This window comes from Ammodytes marinus (assembly GCF_949987685.1).
Source record: "Ammodytes marinus genome assembly, chromosome: 21".
NCBI lineage: Eukaryota > Metazoa > Chordata > Actinopteri > Uranoscopiformes > Ammodytidae > Ammodytes > Ammodytes marinus.
The window spans coordinates 1,866,376-1,888,385 of record NC_137225.1 but is presented as its reverse complement, the minus strand read 5'-3'; the positions used below and the strand labels follow the sequence as shown (position 1 = coordinate 1,888,385).

General features: G+C 40.2%; 1 protein-coding gene across 1 annotated transcript in view; it reads right to left on the bottom strand.

Moving 5' to 3' along the window:
- The window catches only part of LOC307267773 (phospholipid phosphatase-related protein type 5-like), a gene marked incomplete at both ends in the record, with an annotated part of 82,658 nt that overhangs the window by 40,616 nt on the left and 20,032 nt on the right, over positions 1–22,010 (bottom strand). The window contains one exon of the mRNA XM_080050168.1: positions 9,237–9,369. Within this exon, the coding sequence (XP_079906294.1) occupies positions 9,237–9,369 (133 nt within the window). The remainder of the gene's footprint in view (positions 1–9,236; positions 9,370–22,010) is intronic.

The following is a 22,010-nucleotide window of genomic DNA, read 5'->3' as shown; positions in this document are numbered from 1 at the left end:
ACAGTGTTGAACTTATTACCCACTGGTATTGCTAACAACGGCTAACCCGAGGTTGGCCTCCACATCTGTTGCGAGGTAATTTCATTGTTTGTCACTCAAATAAGCACACATATAAAGCATCTTGAGAAGAATTCTAAAACGCAATTCATTTTTCTTCAGACCGTTGTTTCTCCGTAAATGCTGTGTCTACTTCCTTCAACTATGTATCACTTAAAGGCCTACTTCACCGGTTTGAATATGAAGGTGTATTGAATTCAAATCAAGATCCCAATTCAAATCAACATCCTCAGCACATGTCTGCGATTAAGATCCACACTTCGCAGTGTGTCAGACCCAGTGTCTAAACTATCATGTCCACGGTTTTACAAAGGGAGAAGCTCACCTTGAGACTTTCAGGACAGGCCACTTATATTGGCCAGCCTTCTAACTCTCACACACATATCCCTGCACATACAAGTGCTTCTTAAAATTATACAAAATGAAATATGTCAGTTCTCCATTTGTTTTAATTTTAATGAATATGGCTTACAGCATCTCAGAATATATGAGTATGTCATGGACCACATACAAAAAGGATTAATAATACAGAAATGTCATAATTGAATTTTATGGTTAATAAATCTAGAAAATATGAAAGTTAACTATTTTAAATAAATTAAGACAAATGTATATTACGGTAACACTTTACAATAATACGGGTACAGTAATTAACTGTTAGTTAATGCTAAGTTAATGCTATTAATGGTTAGTGGTGTAGTTAATGCCTATTAAGCATTACGTAAGTGTTAATGCTAAGTTATTAACAGTTACATTATGCTTAGTTTATGTTTATTAAGCATTTACTAAGCATTTATTAACAGTAAGTTCATCTTAATAAATGCTTATTAAGCCTTATTTAAGCATTAATTAACAGTTAATCAATGTACCCTTATTGTAAAGTGTTACCGATATTATTTTTTTTTAGATGCACCTGTATACCACACAGGTCAAATCCACTCAGGTTTCAAGTCTCAGAGAGAGGTAGGCCAGAGACACCCAGCCTCACAAAGAAACAGTAAGACAGCACAGCACAGCAGAGTCCCAACTAGATCATTCTTATGTTCCCTCTGTCTGTACCAACAGGCACTTAGCAATAGCCACAGATTAAATGCACCATGAAACACGCAGGTAGACACACTGTATGGAATGGGATTTCCAGATTGCCTCAGCCTGGTCAGTTTGGACACACTCTGCTGCTAATGTTGCTGTATAGAGGCACCGATTGAACACCACAGACCCATTAGATGATGTTGGCAAACAGAGGCATTGGCAAGTACTGAACCTTCCATTTAGTTAAAGGGCAGGAGCACTTAAACCCTCCCTCCCCCCCAACACACACACACACACACACACACACACACACACACACACACACACACACACACACACACACACACGCTGTATAAAAGACACAAACCAAGTATTTATTATCAACATTACCTTAACCGCTTGATTTGGAGGTCAACTGGAAAGTAAGCACCGCTGAAATGCTGCTAATCATCTCTAATTGCACAAGAGAATGGTGTGCATCTAGTTACTGTATAGGCTGAGCCTTGGGAGGCCAAGGGTCTGAAGACAGAAGCATTGTTATTAACTGGGCTGCAGTATGATTTACATAACCTTCCTCTGCCACAGTATAAACAGCTCCACAAAAGGACCATGGGCAGTAAATAGACATGAGTCGATTGCATAAATATGTCTCCAGAATAAAGCTGTTATTAAGATAACAGCTACCGAGAGCTATTGTGACTATAATCCTGGCTGACTGAACGTGAGACACTGCACAGGTGAAAAGGGTAAAATGTTCAACTTATGAAATCATGAAGCGTTTCTAGTTAATTACTTACATCGGAACTCTTATTGTTGTATAACCAGTTTTTCAGAAATGTCAGAATACGTATTAAAATGTGGCTATATCTAAGTAATTATGCATAGGCATCTCTTAAACTCAGTGAGTAGTTTTTACATCACAAAGCTTCTCTACCCAAAGCTCATTACTATAAGGGTGAGTTGGAGGGTAAAATTGTGACAATAGTGGAACCTTTCATACACTTTAGTCTAAATCGGCACAGTTCATATTGTCATAAACACAGTCACCTCATGTGATTGTGAAGCTAATGAAATGCCCAGCAGTTATTGGTCCTGATTGAACATCAGATCATTATAGAGTAACATCAGGAGGTCAAATTTCTTCAGACTTAGTGGTGTCAGTTTTTTTTCCTTCTCTTTTTCAATCCGATTAAGGCTCTGGTAAAATTGCTATTTAACTTTGCTCTGTTCCTGTTGCAGTGTAAAGCAATATTAGTTAAGCACAAATGTATTTAATGACTGTTGCTCTACACCAGTGGTTTTCAAACTGTGGAGTAATGGCAGGGGAAAAAAAACAACAACAACAAAAGGAATGCAATGTTTTGGTCTAGATACTTAATAGCCTAATAATTTAATCAAATCATCTGGGAGATAATCCGAGGTTAACTGATCACGTGACATCACGTTCACGTCCTAGCACAATGTGTATTGAGTTTATTTAAGAACATTTGGAAATGGGGCTGCCCTCAGTTGCCCATGCACTGTGTATAGTCTATAGGCTATTTCAGCCTTGTCTGTGGAAATAAAGATAGCTGGACAAGAGTTCTTCTGCTTCGTTCCTCTCACTGCATTTAAATGCATTCACTATATTACAGATACATATGTCTTGTTAAAGAAAAAGCCCATCCCAGAGGACCCTCTATAATATTTTATTTTAAATTAATATTTTTATGGAAAATCCATCCCTGCGTTCCAATACCCGTTCAACATGCCCTCGTTCACTTTCCCTAGGCACTTGCCCTCGGGGGAATCCCCGCCGCCATCTTAAGTGTTGTTCCAATTGTCTGGAAACTGAAGTGAACTTTGTGATATAGACCCTCGGAGTGCTGAGTGATCAAGTGAACATCCATGGTCACTCCGAGGTGGATATCACCCACAGTGCATTGCAGTTCGTCTTCTTCTTCTTCTCCTTTTATTTTCCGGTAGACTGTATGCTTTTAGGGACATCCCGGCCACCCGCAGGACAAATATATATATATATAAATATATTCCAAAACGCCTCAATTAGGCTATCCTATTCCCATAGGAACAATAAAAGTGAATGTATTGCAGTTTACACATTGCTGCTAACACCGATGGCTGCCAATTAGAGGACTATTTAAAACAAATGTTTTTGGTTGAAACTAACATAAATAAGAAAATATGTCGGAGCAAACAATTTACATGTGTAAGTAACAATATCTTGATAATCTGAGTTACCGTGTCGAAATTCAATGTTTGTTATGCTATGGAAATGGCTTTCTGCAACATAGGCTACCTTAGCAGAATGTTATAATTCTGTATTATTTGCATTCAGAACTACCTAAGTAACTGACGGTCCATTGCGACTACAAGGGCAAGTGGGCAAGTGGGTTCCATTTAAATCCCCCGCTCCTCCCCCGCCCAGTCTCCCTCCGCTCTCCAAGTTCCCTCCGTGCAACGTATGCTGTTACGTCATACCAAGGGCTGAGGGTAAATGAACGAGGGGAAGTGCAACTACTATTGGAATGCAGCTTAAGTGTCTTTCTTCAATAGCTTCTAATTCATCCGACCCAGTGTCACCAAATTGTTTGTTCACACAAAATTCCTCATATTTAGTCTCTTAATTTTCCTCTCAAAGTGCACCAGATGCATGCATTTCACTTCACGGGGGGGCATACCCACGGATCCCCCTAGGAGGGTCTGGTTCTCCGCTGGCTACTATTTTCACCCAGCAGGACATTGGAGGTACTAGCGAAAAAACACGGGGTGTGTAAAGGACATTTAACAATAGTCAATTATTTGGGCAAGTCTGTTTGCCTATCTTTCTCACTCCGCTGCACACTCAGTCACTACTATCCATGCTTAAAGGAAGCAGGATTAAAACACTGGATTAAGATGTTCAAATGTATTTAAAAAAGCAAAACAAAAACATACTTAGATAAAGATGTTAAAATGTTTAAACATTTTTGTTTAAAAAAGCACAAAGATGTTTAGAATGTTTAAAATGTGTAAAATAATTAAAAGATCTTTCAAAACACACAGGGATTTAGAACTTTTTTTGTTGAGGGGGGGGGGCTCATCTGAAATGTGTTCTCTGAGGGGGGGCTCACTCTCTCACACTTTGAAAACCCCTGCTCTACACGGTGCGCTATCACTGCTGAAGAAATACACAGATACACTCTACAGCCAAAGTGGTTTATCCCCCCTTCCTTTGCCTTGCAGGGATGAGACGAGAAGTCAGTGCACAATGCTCTTTAAAAAAACTGACATCAATTAGCACTAAGACATAAGCCTTATTCAGATTACAACACTGGAGCAGTGTATAATACATGATAACCAATTCCATTGGGTCTCTCAGGGATGGAAAGAGCTTTAGCTCGGAATGAGAGCCCTATTAACATTAACTGGCATATGTGTAAATGCGAGGGTAAAGCCGGGCCACCAAGTGGATTTGCCCCTCAGGGATCTAGGTAATAATCCTCTTCTGCAGCCTTATCTCCTGCTGCCACTTAAGCACCAGAGAGGACGAGGAGAGGCCAACACAGGCTACATGTGCGCAAACTCAGACAGTGTGTGTATCTCTCTTTTGCTATTTTACCAATGTGTGTTACAATTCATAGAGGGTCGAGGTTTATCGACATCGACAAAGGCAATATATCTTTATATTTAGTTTTCTGTTTCAATTTCCTACTCCAAAAATGCATATATTGGTGGTGAAAAAAATCATGCTTTAAACAGTTTATGAACATCAACCTCCGCTCCTGTAGATATTGCAGTAATGCTATTTGCCGGTGTATTGGCATAGTGCAGTGGTTCTCAATTATTTTCTGTCATGGCCCCCCTAGGGGACAGAAATTTTTTCGCGCCCCCCCCCTAAATTGAAATACTTTTGAGAACCTGCTAATAGTTATTTATTTATCTGTACAAAACCACTGAATGAATTTCTGACATGAGCATTCCGCATACAATCACCTTATTATCAAATTAGATGTTAGATTATAAAATTAGCTGAGATAACTTCTGCAGCAACTTAAAAAAAAATTGAAGTTCAGTTTATTAGCTCAATTTGTAACATTTAAACAAGATTGCTCAGTCTGTGTGAATCTCAGGACAGAGAAACAAGAGCAAATGATTCACTGAGGTTTGCATTTCATTAAAAAAAAAGTAAACTCTAAACATAGTTAAGGTGGTGTTTTTTTATTATTATAGGCCAATATGCCTTCTGTAATGCGCTAACCTATAATTCATTAATGTTATTATTAGTCTACTTGCTTGATTTCTTTTTAAATAGCATACAGAGACACTTGGAGACACATGTGGACGTTTATGTCCAGCAAATTGCGGCCTTTCGCGCGGTTATGACCAAACACAAGCACACATCGCCTGGCTAGCAAAAAAAAAAGTCAGTGGTCAGTTGAAAATCAAGGCCACCCGCGCCCTTACAACTCACGGCGCCCCACCATTTGAGAAGCACTGGCATAGTGAAAGCTGGAAGCAGTATGGATAACGGATAACAAAATTTGAGCGGCCCTTTTTTCAAATACAAAGCCAAATAGTGCAATCTATCGCAATTTGAGTTGTATCGCACTGTATAGTGATATCAAATCGTGACCTACGTGATCGTTATGCGTACTGCATCGTGACGTATTTGCCAATACCCAGCACTTGTCCACGCGTCTGTAGGAAGACTTTGCGTGAAACAGGTAGATCTGTGTGTAGCTAGACATGCCTACTTAGTCAGATCAAATATTGTATGAACTCCAGTGTTTCCCCCAGGAAATGTCTTAGTCAAGGTGGTCACTGTCCAGCCGTACAGGAGGCGCAGCTCAAAGATGCCAATGCGCACTAAAGAAATAGTTCTGTTTATTTGAATGACACTGACCTTACAGTTGTGCAATTGTGTTTGCTATGTGCACATTTTGTGCAAACATGCAGACAAAAAAAATACAATTAAAGAAATTCTACTGTTTTGGTGCAATACCATGCAGACACACTAAATAAAAATAATGGACCATACACTTAACATGTGTATGCACATCAAAGTGCTTTTTAAAGTTCCTTTTTGGATGGGGGGCTGTTGTGAGATTATTGTGGACAATAGGCATACTGTGATGCGATTAATTCATATATGGTTATTATTAGCCTACTTGCTTGATTTCTTTTTAAATACAGAGGTTATTGGTTGTTTTGGAACATGTATTTCCAAATTTAAAACATAAAAATAAAGCAGCATTTAAAATTCAGAAAAATTAATCTTGTCGGCCTACACAAGCATGCTGTTTGAAAAATAATTCAATTATTGAAATAATACAATGTGTTTTCCCCTTAAAATGACTAAATGCATTTCAAAGACAGTTACAGTGTGCACTTCTGTAAACTTACTGAAAGGTGCCTGGGCCATCACTTTCATGCATGTATCAGACTTTTCTCTGCGCTGTATGAGCCGATAAGTTGTGTTGCCACGGTGATGTGGAGTCTTAAACTAGTCTAGCTTTGCAGAGCACTTCTTTCTGTTCAGCTAGATACAGGTGAAACTCGAAAAATTAGAATATCGTGCAAAAGTTCATTTATTTCAGTAATTCAACTTTATAGGTGAAAATACTATCTTATACAGACTCATTACATGCAAAATTAGATATGTGAAGCCTTTATTTTTTATAATTGTGATTATTATGTCTTACAGTTTATAAAAACCCCAAATTCAAAATCTCAGAAAATTAGAATATTACATAAAATCAATAAAAAAAGGACTTTAAATACAGAAATGTCGGCCCTCTAGAAAGTATAATCATGCCTATGTACTAAGTACTTGGTTTGGGCCCCTTTTGCATGAATTATTGCCTAAGTGCGGCATGGCATGGATGAAGCAAATCCATGTTAAGCAATACGTCAAAGAAAATATTGAATTAAAATTGAGAGACAACAAATAAATGTGTTCACAACAAGTCAATGTAATGAATATAGTGGTGCATTTGAGGATTGTTGAACAGTTAACTGAAGCAGACCGGAGGCCTCTACAATACACTTGGTGGAAATTAATTTCCCCCACTGAATATGGGATTCAGTTCAAGTCAAGTCAACTTTATTGTCAATTTCTGCAATACGTACGTGCCAGACATAAAGAGGAATCCACAATAAGGTGCACTCTGACCCACTGTGCAATAAGTGCAAAAGGATAAAATAAGACAAGTAATATACAATAAATACCTTCTACCTCACCTCAAACATTTTCAGTTTTGAGAAGTTGAAAATGTGCAATGGTTGTTGCACAGTTGTGCTGAATAGTCACTCCTGAGCTACAGACATGGTTTGTGGCCTCCATGAAACCCAAGGACATGCCATCACACGGTCCACTTCCTGGCAGCAGTGCAAGAGTCTTGTGGGAAATGTAGGAAGCCATGTCTTAACATCCACTCATGCATTTTGCTACACCAGCTTATTCAGGGTACACGGGAGGCTGGAGCCTAGCCAGCATGCGCTGAGCAAGAAGCAAGGCATTGACCTTATGAGACTCACCCATTATTTTTTCCTTTTTTTTCCTGCGATGGCTATTGCTGGCTATGGTTACCTCAGGTCAAATGTTGCAGTCACATAGCATGCTTTTAAAATAGGTGTTTTACATTGTGGTGATCTCAGTGAATTGATGTGTAGGGTAATTATGTGTAGAGTGTCTATCATGAATGTATTCATTAATTACGTGTATCAGGCAAATATAGACATGGATGTGGTTTTTGGTTAGTCTACAAAAAGCTTAACTGAATAGGGAATAACAGCAACAATCTTAAAGATAAGCTTAAAAATAGAAAATAGTCACAAGAGTTCTCACATGCACTAATGTGATTGCATAAGAAACTATGTAACTTTTGATGTGGTTGTGCAGGTTTCAGACTAATGTATGAATGCCGTGCAAGACATAATTATGGCAAGTCACACCATTCAGTTATATTACGGTCGACTCCTGCCCTGACTGACATCATGGATAATATGTTGGGACTCACTAAAAGCTAACTGTACAATGGCTTCTCCTTGATACGGCTGAATACACTGACACCATTGTACAACTAATGGGTAGGGAAACCGCATAACACACCTTACAGTCATTGGCTGAGCAACCTCGCTGCTTTAAGTACATTTTTTTTTGCGCTCCGATTCTATCAATGGGCTTTGAATGATTGCAAATGACTGCCAAATTCCACAACAGCAAATGAGATCACACAGCGTGCAGCCACGGGCTCAACTCAAACAGCCATGCACATATTTTAACCGCTAATAAAGCATTCACTCGCGCGACTAACATTGTGGCCTGCAAGTGGGGAAAAAACATGCTTATAGCACACGCACAACACAACGAGGCACGGCACTGTTATCTCTGGGTGTACAGCTAATATCATTGCTCTTTTGCTTAAGAAACATCGACCCTAAAAAGTGTTTTCTGTTTTGCTTAGGGCCTTAAGTTGACAGACCCAGTCAACACTGTAATGTTAAATCTAATTAACGCCCATCGTCCTTTATGATTGGTAATTGTCTTTGTTTCAGTGTAAGTAAACAGGAAAAGAGGAAGAGCCACTATTCCTAAAGCTATTTAATTTGACAGGTTTCATTATGCTACATTTATAGTGGAGCCAGCTGAGAGTTAGCCCTCCTTCTCTGGCTCTGCACTGCACCATTAATTGCTGTATCACCTACGACCTTACACACTTATAATACACACCTATATTACATGTCAGTAAAATTGGCTACAAATGCAAAGTAACCAAGCAATATAACTAGAGCTCATGGCTTTTATGTTACCAACATACATTTATTCTGCCATTTCTATTTTAGATTTTCTTTTGAATATATTTTGCTGTCACCAGTAACATTGACTTACCTTAAAGCACATGCATTACAAGCTTCAGATTCAAATACACATACAATGAAGATAGATAAAGCATGGACTTTGATTTGCCTTCGTGCCATCATTTGCCATCGAATTTAATTATGAAAACGGGTTTTGAATCGGGAATCGTGTTTGAATCAAATCGTGACCCTAAGAATTGGACTCCGATCGAATTGCGGGATTCCAAAATATACAGTACCCATAGTCAAACATACTGTATGTCTTTATGCGGCACTCAAAACACTTGAGACCTAGGCCTGGGACTTACCGAGGAAGCGGAAGGTCCTGCGTACCAGTGGGTTGAGGTAGCAGCAGTCCCCCGTAGCCACTGTCTTCTCTGAGCGGTCGAACTCTTTGGACGTGTACTGCACGAGGAACAGCACCGTCTCTGTTATTGTGATCTGATAAAGAGACAGACAGACAGAGAAAATGAATTTAACAGTGCTTTAACAGTGAGTTAGAGTGACTTTAGCGCCATTTTTATTCCCACTGTTTTTTTTGTTTTCTCAATGGGGCTCCATCTGTACTGACTGACACAGCTGTGGAATACACAGGAGCATATGGCTGAGAGGAAGTCAGCTCAATGTAGTGTGAGGGAAGGAGCAGATGTGTGTGTGTGTGTGTGTGTGTGTGTGTGTGTGTGTGTGTGTGTGTGTGTGTGTGTGTGTGTGTGTGTGTGTGTGTGTGTGTGTGTGTGTGTGTGTGCAGTGCTGGGCAGGACATTAGTAGTGTAATGCATTTTCTCATAACTTGGCGGTAGGGTTGCTGTTTTTACTAAGTCAAAAACATGCATATATCGTTTTAATTGATCAAGTAGTGCTGAGCGTTCTACTGTGGTCTAAAATGAAATTGCTCACAACGCAGTGCAGTCTGCAGACATCAGCTAGCTATAGTCAGACTAAAGTTAGGGTTTCTCAACATTATTGGCTTAATATGAATGTGGATAACGTTAGATAGATAGATAGATAGATAGATAGATAGATAGATAGATAGATAGATAGATAGATAGATAGATAGATAGATAGATAGATAGATAGATAGATAGATAGATAGATAGATAGATAGATAGATAGATAGTGTGGTGGCCGAATCCCCCGTGGCGACCAAGACAAAGGGTGAGGCCAGGACAATCATCATTGTGTTCAGAGAGGTTTATTTCAGGAGATTTCCATCAGACATCAGACACAGGATTTCATAGTAGCATAGTAGCAGCAGGCTGAGGCCGCAATGGCACTGAAGTTGCTAGTTACAGGACCCGTTTATATCTGTGTGTGTGGGGTATCATGTGTCTTAATATCTGCAAATAGACATATCGTTTCATTACTTGTGCAACACCAAGTCAAACACACGTCCATCTAGGGATCTGACCTCAACCTTTAGAATCTATCTGCTCAGCAACTTTTGATGAATACCATTCAAATCTACCACATTCCTCCTCTTAGAAGTAAATACTTCTACCAAAATCAGATGTAACCATACATATTTGAATGGGCCAAAGGAAACCTCCACCAAAACACAGAAACACTCTTTATGAGTGAAGTAGAATACAATGCATAGATGTACACATTACTGCAGTAAACCACATAGTAAAGGACCAACAATGCAATAGCTTAAACACTGAACGAATGATAAAACGAGAATAGGGTGCAAAGAGCTCTCTGCAGCCGAATCTCAAGAGTCTCAAGTTCAGATATTTTTAGCTATGGTCAGCTTGCATGGAGATGTAGTCCATTCAACTTTGGCACAGAGGATGGTCCTCCTCTTCATACCTGGCAGACTCCGCCAGACGTGGAATTTCGGTGGCCACCGGCCCATAAAAGTCCAAGCTGGTATGCGGTTGGTATGCGCGTGGCCTTCTCCTCTATCAGCCATGACCACAGCATGCACTTGCGACAGCGCGGGAGCAGTAACCCGAGCAGTCAGCTTTCATGATGACATAGGTTGGTCTCCAAACGTTGCATTTTTTCCCACCAGTCGTTTTCACTTTTTCTTAGCGTACATAAAGCACAGAGCGACGTAACAAGCTTGAATCCAGTCCAGCCTTTTTCCCAAAGTCTTAGTCAATAAAACTGCACACGGTTTCTTTGTTATAACAGTGGAACTACGTGGATACCTGGCCATAACGGAGCCTCTGTGTCGTCCCTCAGACCGGACGCTCATGCCGTGACCTTGAACTTGGCACAGAGCACTATCAGCCGTTTACACATTATCTCCCAGCGCAGTTCTCAGTTACTTTTAGATACTGGAACAGACAAGCACTTTTCAACAGCAACAGTCCATCTGATCTCATTCCAACAGATGTGTCCTGAAGTGTACAGGTAGTCTCTCATGTTCCTGTTATATCCGTCATCGTGACGCCAAATGTGGTGGCCGAATCCCCCGTGGCGACCAAGACAAAGGGTGAGGCCAGGACAATCAACATTGTGTTTCAAGGAGGTTTATTTCAGGAGATTTCCATCAGACATCAGACACAGGATTTCATAGTAGCATAGTAGCAGCAGGCTGAGGCCGCAATGGCACTGAAGTTGCTAGTTACAGGACCCGTTTATATCTGTGTGTGTGGGGTATCATGTGTCTTAATATCTGCAAATAGACATATCGTTTCATTACTTGTGCAACACCAAGTCAAACACACGTCCATCTAGGGATCTGACCTCAACCTTTAGAATCTATCTGCTCAGCAACTTTTGATGAATACCATTCAAATCTACCACAATAGATAGATAGATAGATAGATAGATAGATAGATAGATAGATAGATAGATAGATAGATAGATAGATAGATAGATAGATAGATAGATAGGGTATCTTAATTTTTCTTAACAATGCATCCCAACCGCTTCAAAATGTCATGCCACTCAGCCACTAGTAATTTATGGAGAACCACACTAAACTAAGATCAACTCTGTTTACAAACATCTAAATACATTTTGAAAAAAAATACACATCAACAATTGCACACTTCCGTGCCGAATGATTAGTGTCAGTGTGAGCGTTTTGCACCTTCGTCTGGCATGTATCTGAATGAATCTGTGCGTTGCCAAAATCAGTGCAATGTCAATATGTGACAGCTGTCTCCACAATGCTGCCAACAGCTTTCACAGCGTTGCCCAACACACATTACAACAGCTCCTGTTCTCCATCAGGCTGCAGCTAGCAGAGACCTCACACATAACCACTGACAACCTCCAGGGACAATGCACTGCAAGACCCATCCCCGTTCAGACTCCTGACAGTCCAGCCCTTATATACAGTATCTTCAAATAAATATCTTCAAATAAATAAAGTGAACTACCTGTAATATTTACGATTCAAGATTCAAGAAAAATATATATTAACATCCACATCACAACTTCATGTTAAATGAATTGTAAGTGGGTCTTTGTTAAACAATACGTGTTGCTAACAAGTTTTGAGGCAGGCAGATTTAGAAGTTAGCTACCAAGTGCAAATGTGAGACAATCGCTGCGTTTCATTACCCGTTCAACATGCCCTCGTTCACTTGCCCTCTGGGGAATCCCCGCCGCCATCATAAGTGTTGTTCCAATTGTCTGGAAACTGAAGTGAACTTTGTGATATAGACCCTCTGAGGGCTTAGTGATCGAGTGAACATCCATGGTCACTCCAAGGTGGATATCACCCACAGTGCATTGCAGTTCATCTTCTTATATGCAATGCCTTCTTTAAAGAGAGTGTCAGTGTGTAAATATCCCCAGGTAGAAAACAACTCATCCATTCAGGAATCCCACAATCAAAGGCAGTCCTGGAATATGGATTCTATCCTAAATGAATGAATGCATTACTAATTGAAAATAAGGATTTACATTTTAATATAACTGCAAAATATTTAAAAAAGAGAGACGAAACAGTAATGCCAAAGCAAGTCACTGTCTGGCTGAAACCTCTTATCACCATTTAAAGAAAAACAAATCTTAAATCATTGCTTTTGGTCACGCTCCACTTCTGCGTGTGGGTTTTATAAAGATTTAACCAACACAAAGTATTAAAAAGAGCTTGTGAATTGGCAACACAAAGTTAATTTGTTCTAAAAATGCAGTGTTTCCTGAAAAATTACAGTTTATTACTCAACAGCGATTAAATGCTGTTTACATTTAAACAACAGGGCTTATACAGGCAACCTTATTTCAAACTAAATAGGAACCTTCAAAGTGATGGAAAACAGCAAGAGTCAAAACCCCCATTTTGTTTTTTTCTGTGGTTATTCTCCATGGTACTAAGAAAGGGCCGGTATAAGGCAGCAAGGCAAAAGAGCAAAGGAACTATGACTAAACAAATGATAATAAGGTCAGAGATTTTTTTTTCTGAATAGCCAGAATGCTGCACGACGGTGATGGAATAACCCAAACTAATAATAACTTAGCTTCATTTATGTAACATTGTGGTTAAGCCTAATATAAATAAGAACACGGTTACATACAAGAGGAAAATAAAACAAAATAACAAGCAAGAAATTGGAAAAATCATATTAAACTAGAAAAAAGGCTCTGACGTGCAAAAGGAAACAGCATCAACAAAGTGCTACATCAGTCTAAAGATATCTAGATTAACTTAAGAAGGAAAAAAAGTGAATTTAGAATTTACTTTCAGTTCAATGTGGTCGTGTTTGTATTGTAAGATGAAATACGTTATATCACACAAAGGCCCGGTCATATAGAAACCACCCTGGCTTAGTCAGTAGCGGCTGTGTTAAAGAATGGTTATGCTAGCCAGCCATAACTAAAATCTCATTACAGGTTGCCAGTGGAAACCTGTGTGAAGTTTGTACATGAGTGGGTTGAGCAGCTTATAGTCCAGAAGTGAAAACAGTGATCAAGTTAACTCATTAAATGGTATGGTGGATTCAACCAAGCCTTGAACAGAAAGTGCTAAGATGCTTTATTTGCAGCATGGAGGACAATGATAACCTCTCAGTAAGTTGCCATGACCAGAGGCCCCCACCATGCGACTAGATAAAACACTACTTGGCTGCTTGTCTGTCTTCAGGATGTGGCCCAATAAGCCTTATGTGTCTTCTGAGAACACACAGTTGTGTTTCCTATGTTTGGGTGATTTAATGCTGCACTAAGAAGAGGTTAATCTTTAATTTAAAGAATTCCCCCCCTGCCAGGATTTTGTACCAACAACCTCCCGACCTCGCCCCACTCAGACAAAACACACATAGGTTAGTAAGTTTGTTTAAAAAAAATTCATGTTGAGAAAATGCATCAATTGGGTATACCATCCATAATTTAGTTATTTTGTCGAAAGGAAAGTCTCCGCAACTGAATTCAGACATCAAGTTACATTGATGTTAATCCGTTTTTATCTCTCAACCACTTTCTGGTGAAGTGAAAGTAAGAAGTCTTTCCAGTATGACCATATTTCATGTGTGTCATTAATGTAACAAGGCCGATCCGTTCATAGCTGCAGAGGAAATGACATGGTGTACAGAGAACAGAGACTATGGAGTGGATACACCCTATATTAGCCATGTCTAATGCCCCGACTACTGCTGTAGGTTTCTTGTGAAGATATCCCTCATCAGTGTGTGCGTGTGTGCATGCGTGTGTGAAAGGGCATTGATCTGTATGGGTTAGGGGAATGGTGTGAAAACCTTTGCCTAGCTCATATTTCATAAATCCTCCATACATGTTAGCAATGGCTGGTGATATAACAGCTAATATCTTTGCTTTAGGAAACACATGGCAAACGCATGTATGACTCACAAGGACAATTGAATACGAACAAAACAAAATTTCATTTTATTCACAGACTTTTGCTCAAGACACCTTCGTCACCCACACAGATGTTTTAACCGATCAGGAATCCAATACATACAAAATGTTTTGCATGCTGCATGGTTCAAGGTTTTGTGATACACCATATGATGGTAAAAGATATTAGCTAAAAATCCACATTTGGCTAGAATGTGTTTTAAACCAGTTCTGAGGTGGTTTGGGACACATTTGAGAAGAGCTTTCGATCCATTTCAAATACACTTTTGTGTGGCCAAATGTAAACATGACAGCACCACGGCAGTTCCTCAGCCTCCTCAACCTTGGGCAGAAGATAAATGGTTGTCTATATATATCTGTTGATATGAAGGATACATCCCTGAATATAAGAATATAAGATTTATTGTTCTTGTGAAAATAGCTGAGATCTGGGACCACTGCAATGTGCAATCTTTAAAATTAAGAAGAAATATGAGCAGCCATATCAGACATGTTGTAAACAAGCTAACAGTTTATACACCTGCGTGTATCATTCAACACCATTGAAATACACCATGTTTGCAAATTAATTGTATTCACTTGTTTTTAATTGTCTTTAAAATCCAATCAGTGCATGAAAAATTAAATATTTCTGGTGATGCGAGATTGAAGAAAACCTGTCTTTAAACTGCAATCATTTGTCTGAAGTATTTGTTCTTTGTTTTTATTATCTCTTAAATGCAATCTCTAACATCTAATCTTGATGTATTTGAATGCCCCTGTAAAGCACTTTGAATTGCCTTGTGTCATCACTGCGCCTAATAAATACACTTCCCTTGCCTCAAATACCAAGAAATAAGGCAGAATACTTGTGGAGAATAAGTGCTTATGGACACTTCCTCTCTCTCCCCAACAGCCCTTGCCCAGAGTCAACACCCTAGCACAAATGAGTTTGTCCTTCCTTTTATAGCATTACTTTCGTATGATATATCTCCAGGCTGGGATGAGGGAGATGTTAGTGTCATTAAAGTGTGACAGATTCTGATTGCATTCAGTGGTTGATCCATTGCTTAACTGTTCCTCTGGTGGTAGTAAGAGTACAACCTCCTCCCCAGGGCATTGGATACTGTATATGAACACCAGTTTTCGAAAAGCACCACACACTGTACTCCGTTATGTGACTAAATCTGTGTTTTATTGTAAAAAGTAAGTACAGAAACATTGTAATAAATAATGGAAATGGACGTGGAAGTGCTAGAAATACTCTGTGTCCCATTAACAAAGAATACATGATGCTAACCCACTGTGAGTTCAAGGCGGTAACTTATATATCATCTTTTAGGAAGACCAAAGGATTTCAGCATTTTGACAAAACGACTAAATGATGACCAGCCTTTTTCACAGATGCAAAACAGAAGACTGATCTTAACTAATAGAAGAAATACATGTTCCTTTCAATATTGTAATTGATAAAACGATCACAAATCTTTATACAAAATGTTGCCCCTTCAACAAACAGTTTATTTATCTATACTGAGAATCAATTACTATATCCAGTTATTTCCATTGTGATACCAATACCATGATGCAATTCTACAAGGAAAATGTTAAATGCCACTTCTGTTACAGAGAATATTGGTATTCACTCTGGCCTTTCTTTGAGAAAGCTTCTCCACTGTTAACACTAATCCCCTTATACAAACAGGTTCTTTTTGTATCAACTTTGCTCTCTCTCTCTCTCTCTCTCTCTCTCTCTCTCTCGCTGTATACCCTTTTGCTCCATCCATCCGTCCATCCATCCATCCATCCATCCATCCATCCATCCATCCACCCAGGAAAAGCGCATACGAACAGTAATGAGGTCCTCAAACTGTACATTTGAGATCTTATCAACCAAAATCACAAACGGAATCAGTGAAAAACCATCTACTTTTGTGTCTTTTTAAATGATAATGTAAAGCATTTGATTGACAGGTTCACCATCAGGGCCATCTTGTAGAGTTTACCTTATTCTGGTTATACACTTCTAAGTTAGATGTATTTACTCATCACAGCAGGAAAGTTATACATATAGTGCCACTGTATTTGCATGAATGATTTTATTCAGTCACTGAAGAAGAGTCACACTGACTGATTTGTCTCCTTTCTCCCCTTAATGATCATGACCTTAATGGATGCATGTCTATGAGTCTTGTGTGTGCATGCGTGTGGATTACAAGCCTAAAAAGTGAATTTCCCCCAAGCGGAATTAAGGCCCTATAGGGTCACATTAGAGGGGTATTTTAGCGGCTGTATGTCCGTATGAGGGTGTCACCTTATCCAGCCAGAACTAATATTCATCTCAATATGTGGGAGATCACTCACAGGACTCCAGACCCCAGTTGGGCCAATGTTTGTTCTACCAAAGTGAACCAGGTTCTAGTTCTGGGGGCCGGTGATAGTGCCGGTTCACAGTTGTTTAAACTTGCTTACATTATAGAAGAAAAAAGGCTTGCTTTAACAAAGGCTACAGAACCACATTATGACGTCAGTGTTTGTTTACGTCCGTATGTGTCTTGTAGCACTGTTTTTAAAATTGTCGGTCAGAAAAGTTTTAGTTCTGGTTTGGTCAGGAGGATTATCCCGGCCCCCTGAAGTAAGCAGTTCTTGGTTCTAGACCAGCAAAGAGTTGGTGCCGTTGTGGAAACCAATTTTTCTGGTTCTTTTGCTGTGGAAACGCAAATAGCTGGTTCACAATTGGTCTAGTCTGGCATGACCACTTCCGCCAGCGTCTATTCGCCTGCGTCGAAAAGCTACGCAGCCCTGACGCAGCCCCCTCCTTTTCCGGTTGCTGGCTTTCCCCTATTGCGATCCCCCTCAAATTCGGAAACAATTCACTCACAGTCAACCCGTGAGCTTATGAGCAGCGCTCTCTCTCTCACACACACACACACACACACACACAGGGTGTGAGAAGTCACATTACTGTAGACAGAAACAAAGTGTGGCGATACTTCGGGATAATAATATTGGCGGCGGCGGTCCGGGATGCATCCTAGCTTAGCCTAGCTGTCCAACTTCATTGTACAACTACCCCCGGGCAGAAATACCCTCATAAACTCTGGAAAATGAAGCGTGGGGGTTTGAATTGAGCACCGGACCTTATAACCGGCTAGATTAAGATCCGCCGTTCCCTTTCTTTGGTGAATTAGGGACTATGCAGCGGTGTTTTAGCGACGGGGAAAGATTCCAACGGCTTCCACTATCACCTAGCAACTACGGCTACTTGCTGCAGTTGGTGTAGCGCTCACAACGTCAAAACCCTGTTCTGCCTGTAAACAGACGGACTACGGCTCTGACTACAGCGATAGGAGGTGGTGACATAAGTTCTCGAATGCTAAAAATTCTACTCGACCGCCGTAGCCGTCCTCTCAACCGCCGATGATAATGTTACCAGAGATAACACTACGTGGGTGGCTAGTTAACTCCGGTTAAGTTATCCCGTGAGCTCCTCGGGGGCTAAAGTGTATGGTGTCTTGACATGCTGGTTAGAAAGCAACACACTATGTATATTCCTTTTGTCTTTAATAGTTTTTGTGTGGCGTTTGCGGGTTTAGCCATTTCTCTGACAGTCTCTGGACGTGAAGACGTTCCATCAAAATAAGTCTCCCCCCGGCACTATTTTCCAGAACACCGCTGCTGCTTCCCGGGGTTAGCCCCGCCCTAGATGATTGTGATTGGTTTAAACAAATACAAACAGGCTAGCCCAGTTTCCCCCGGTTTCCCCACCCGAATAGATGGCTCTAAACAGAGTGCTTCCAGACCCTACTACTTGCTGTAGTTTGGTCTGGCTTTGCGAGACTACAATTGGTCCCAAACCGGCCCTCAAACTGCCTCAGTGGTAAAAGGGCAGTCGGTGAGGTGGCCTCTCTTAGAGTCTGGGCACACACCACTGCTTCCTCTTACTTGTTTTGAAAAGTAATTGCACAAAGTACTGTGATATAGCCAACATTTGTCATCTTTCTGACAGTAGTTTATATTAAGAGTGAAAATGTTGGGCATTATACAAGAGAGAGAGAGCAGTTACACTATAATGCAGACAACAGAGCTTTTTCCTGGCAGCTGAAACTGGCATTCAGCTGAGCCATAAACAGACACAATCTGAATGTGAAATACATGTGGATACCTGAAAACACTGTCACAGCTGTAGATGTCCAGTAACTTGGATTCAGTTTTATACATGGAATTGCACTCAATCATTAAGTTACTATTATTCTATATATACGTATATGTTTTTTGCAAAGTGCCATAATTATTATGAATGGTCATACTAGTTTTGACACTTTGGAACAACATATTGTCTCAGATTTCACTGACAATGGGCAAGAAGTGGCTGTTGCTTGATTTTCTAAAAAGCCTGTGTGGCTGTGTGACTCAGGGCCACAGGGCTCTTGTCCTCACTCTTGTCCACGGCTGTAACACAAGCTGACAGGGGCCACGCTGACCCAGGCTGCTGATTTACTCTCCCTCTGCTCGGGGGCTTCACTCATCTCCTTCTCTTCTCTTCCTTCATCACTCCATACCTTAGACCTAACTTAGTTCATTTCACACCAAATCTATGTCGGCAGACCAATCAATCTCCATCAGCAAGGCAGAGTGTAGCCAACAGAAGAACACTTTGACATTGGACCAATATTTGGACCGAGGCTTTGCCGGTCAGCGTGCCCTGCCTCCAGAAAGTATTTCACAACAGAGCTCAATGTCTCAATATATCTCCATTTATACAAGTTAATTGGGCTTGAAGTAGCGACACCTTTTTTTTTTACAGCGCCTTGTATCTGACCAATAGAAGAGGCCTCCTCACATACTAATACACTAATAAACCTGCGCCATGGACATAGGGGAAGCCGTCACTGTGGTAAAGTACTTAAGTACAAGTACTTCGTTAGTCTACTTAAATAGAATTTTAGGGTATCTATAATTTACTTGAGTTTTTTAATACTTTTTGCAACTTTTACATTTACTTCACTAAATTATTTATTTACTCCACTACATGTGCATATGACACCGCAAGTAGAGAGTTGGAACAATTAATGTATAATGATTTTATATCTGGACTGAATGTATTCACAAGCAAACAACTCTATTGCTACTCAAGTAGATTCAATCTGAGCTTATTTGAGACTTTTACTCAAGTGATATTCTTATAGGTGACTTTAATTTTTAACAGAGTAATTTCTCTGTAAGATATATTTACTTTTACTCAAGTATGGCATGTATGTACTTTATACACCAAGCAGAGTATTTTCATTAATCAGTATTCTCCTAAAAACGCATGCTATTAAGCCTCAGTCAAATACAAGGCAGTAAAGGACAGAAGCAAAGGTAATGTGCTGATCTAAATATTATATCATGCAGTTACAGATGAGGAGCATGTTAGTGCTGTTAGTGAATTACTCATACTGTCGTTATTAGAATAGAATAGAATAGAATAGAATAGAATATATTTATTGCCATTTGCATAGGTACAAGTACAAGTGCATTGGGATTCTTGTGCGAATCTCCCTGAGTCAGCTTCAATACAAACAATGTATAAATAGCATTATAACAGGAAAATTCAAAAAATGAAAATAAGAAGAATCGTAGAAAAGTAGAAAATAAGAATAAGTAACAGCTAAGTACCCTGTACAGAGGCTATTCTATCTTAAAACAAGATATAATACAATAGAATAAAAATAAATAACAAATAAATAACAAAGGGGAGCACTGTACAATAAGATGAGACACATTTTTCCCTGATTGCATTTAAGGTTAATATTAATATTGCACACTTTTACTGCACTGTTAAACAGTGGACTACACTGATTGTATACACACATGAAGTTATTATTGCACTTGAAATGTTGACATTATATTATTGAAATGTTTAAGGTTAATATTGCACACTTAAATTTAAATTGTACCACAAGGTGTAGAGCACTGAACACTGAGATGAAAAGAGACACACAAGGTTATTGCACTCAAAATGCTCACATTATGTTATATAATTGCGTTATTTTAAGGTTAATAATGCACACAGATATTATGAGATTGACTACTGTCCATTTAGACTGAGATGTGGGGTGAAATACTTCCCTCCCATCTTAATGTCCTGTGCTACCAGTCTCACAGCAGCAGGGTAAAAGCTGTTGTGGTAGCGGGCCTTGTGGGTGGAGATGCTCTCTGGCCGGCGATGTCGCAGGTTATAGCCAGAGTTCCTCCATCCGAACAGAGCATGAGCTGGGTGATGTTTGTCCCTGAGGATACACTGTGCTTTCCCCCTGCAGCGCTGTGTGTACAGTGTGTCCATGGAGGGGAGGTTAGAGCCAGTGATTCTCTCTGCAGTCTTTATGACCCGTTGAAGCGACTTCCTCTCGGACAGTGTGGTATTTCCAAACCACACTGTGATGGCATTGGAGAGGAGGCTTTCAACGAGTCCTCTGTAGGCCTGTGTGAGGGGCTGACCTTTAATTCCAGTCTTTTTCAGCAGCCTGATGAAATATAGCCGCTGCTGTGCTTTCTTCACTGTTTTAGCAGTGTTTTGGGCCCAGCTCAGGCTATCAGTGATGTGGAGACCAAGGAACTTGTAGCTGTCAGCCCGCTCCACCGTTGTCCCCTTGATGGTGAGAGGCTGCAGAGGAGGGGCTTTCCTCCGGAAATCCACAATTACCTCCCTTGTTTTGTCAATATTTAGAACTAGGTCGTTGACCTCTCCATAGATGGTGACTTTGTGGACTAGCTCCCTGTATGAAGACTCATCCCTCCCTCTGATGAGGCCAAGGATGGTCGTGTCGTCCGCGTATTTAATGATTACGTTGTTATTGTCCTGGGGGGAGACGCAGTCATGTGTGTACAGTGTAAAGAGTTTTGGGCTGAGGCAGCAGCCCTGGGGGGTTCCTGTGCTGACTGTGAGCTCGGCAGAGACCTTGGTACCCATCCTCACCACCTGTGGTCTATCTGTAAGGAAGTCCAAGTATTACATCCAATGCTTTATTAGACTGCAGTTAGTTTTGAAAACTAATTCCACTGATGTGAGGCAGGTGAATTAATATGTTGCACCATCTCCTCTGCCATAGTGAGATCCATGGGCAGAATCTTCAGAGATGTCCACTGGGCTATTACCAATCAGGATAATAATCCTAGTGCGTTTACTAGATTGCAGAGGTTAGAGTGGCATATGTCTCTCTGTTGGATCTGAGCTAAGCCTCTAACCCCCACCCCTCTCCCTCTCATTACATTTTAAGCACAGCACCATGCAGCAGCAATATTTTAGAAACCCATAAAGCCACTATGTGGAGTGGAATGCTAAT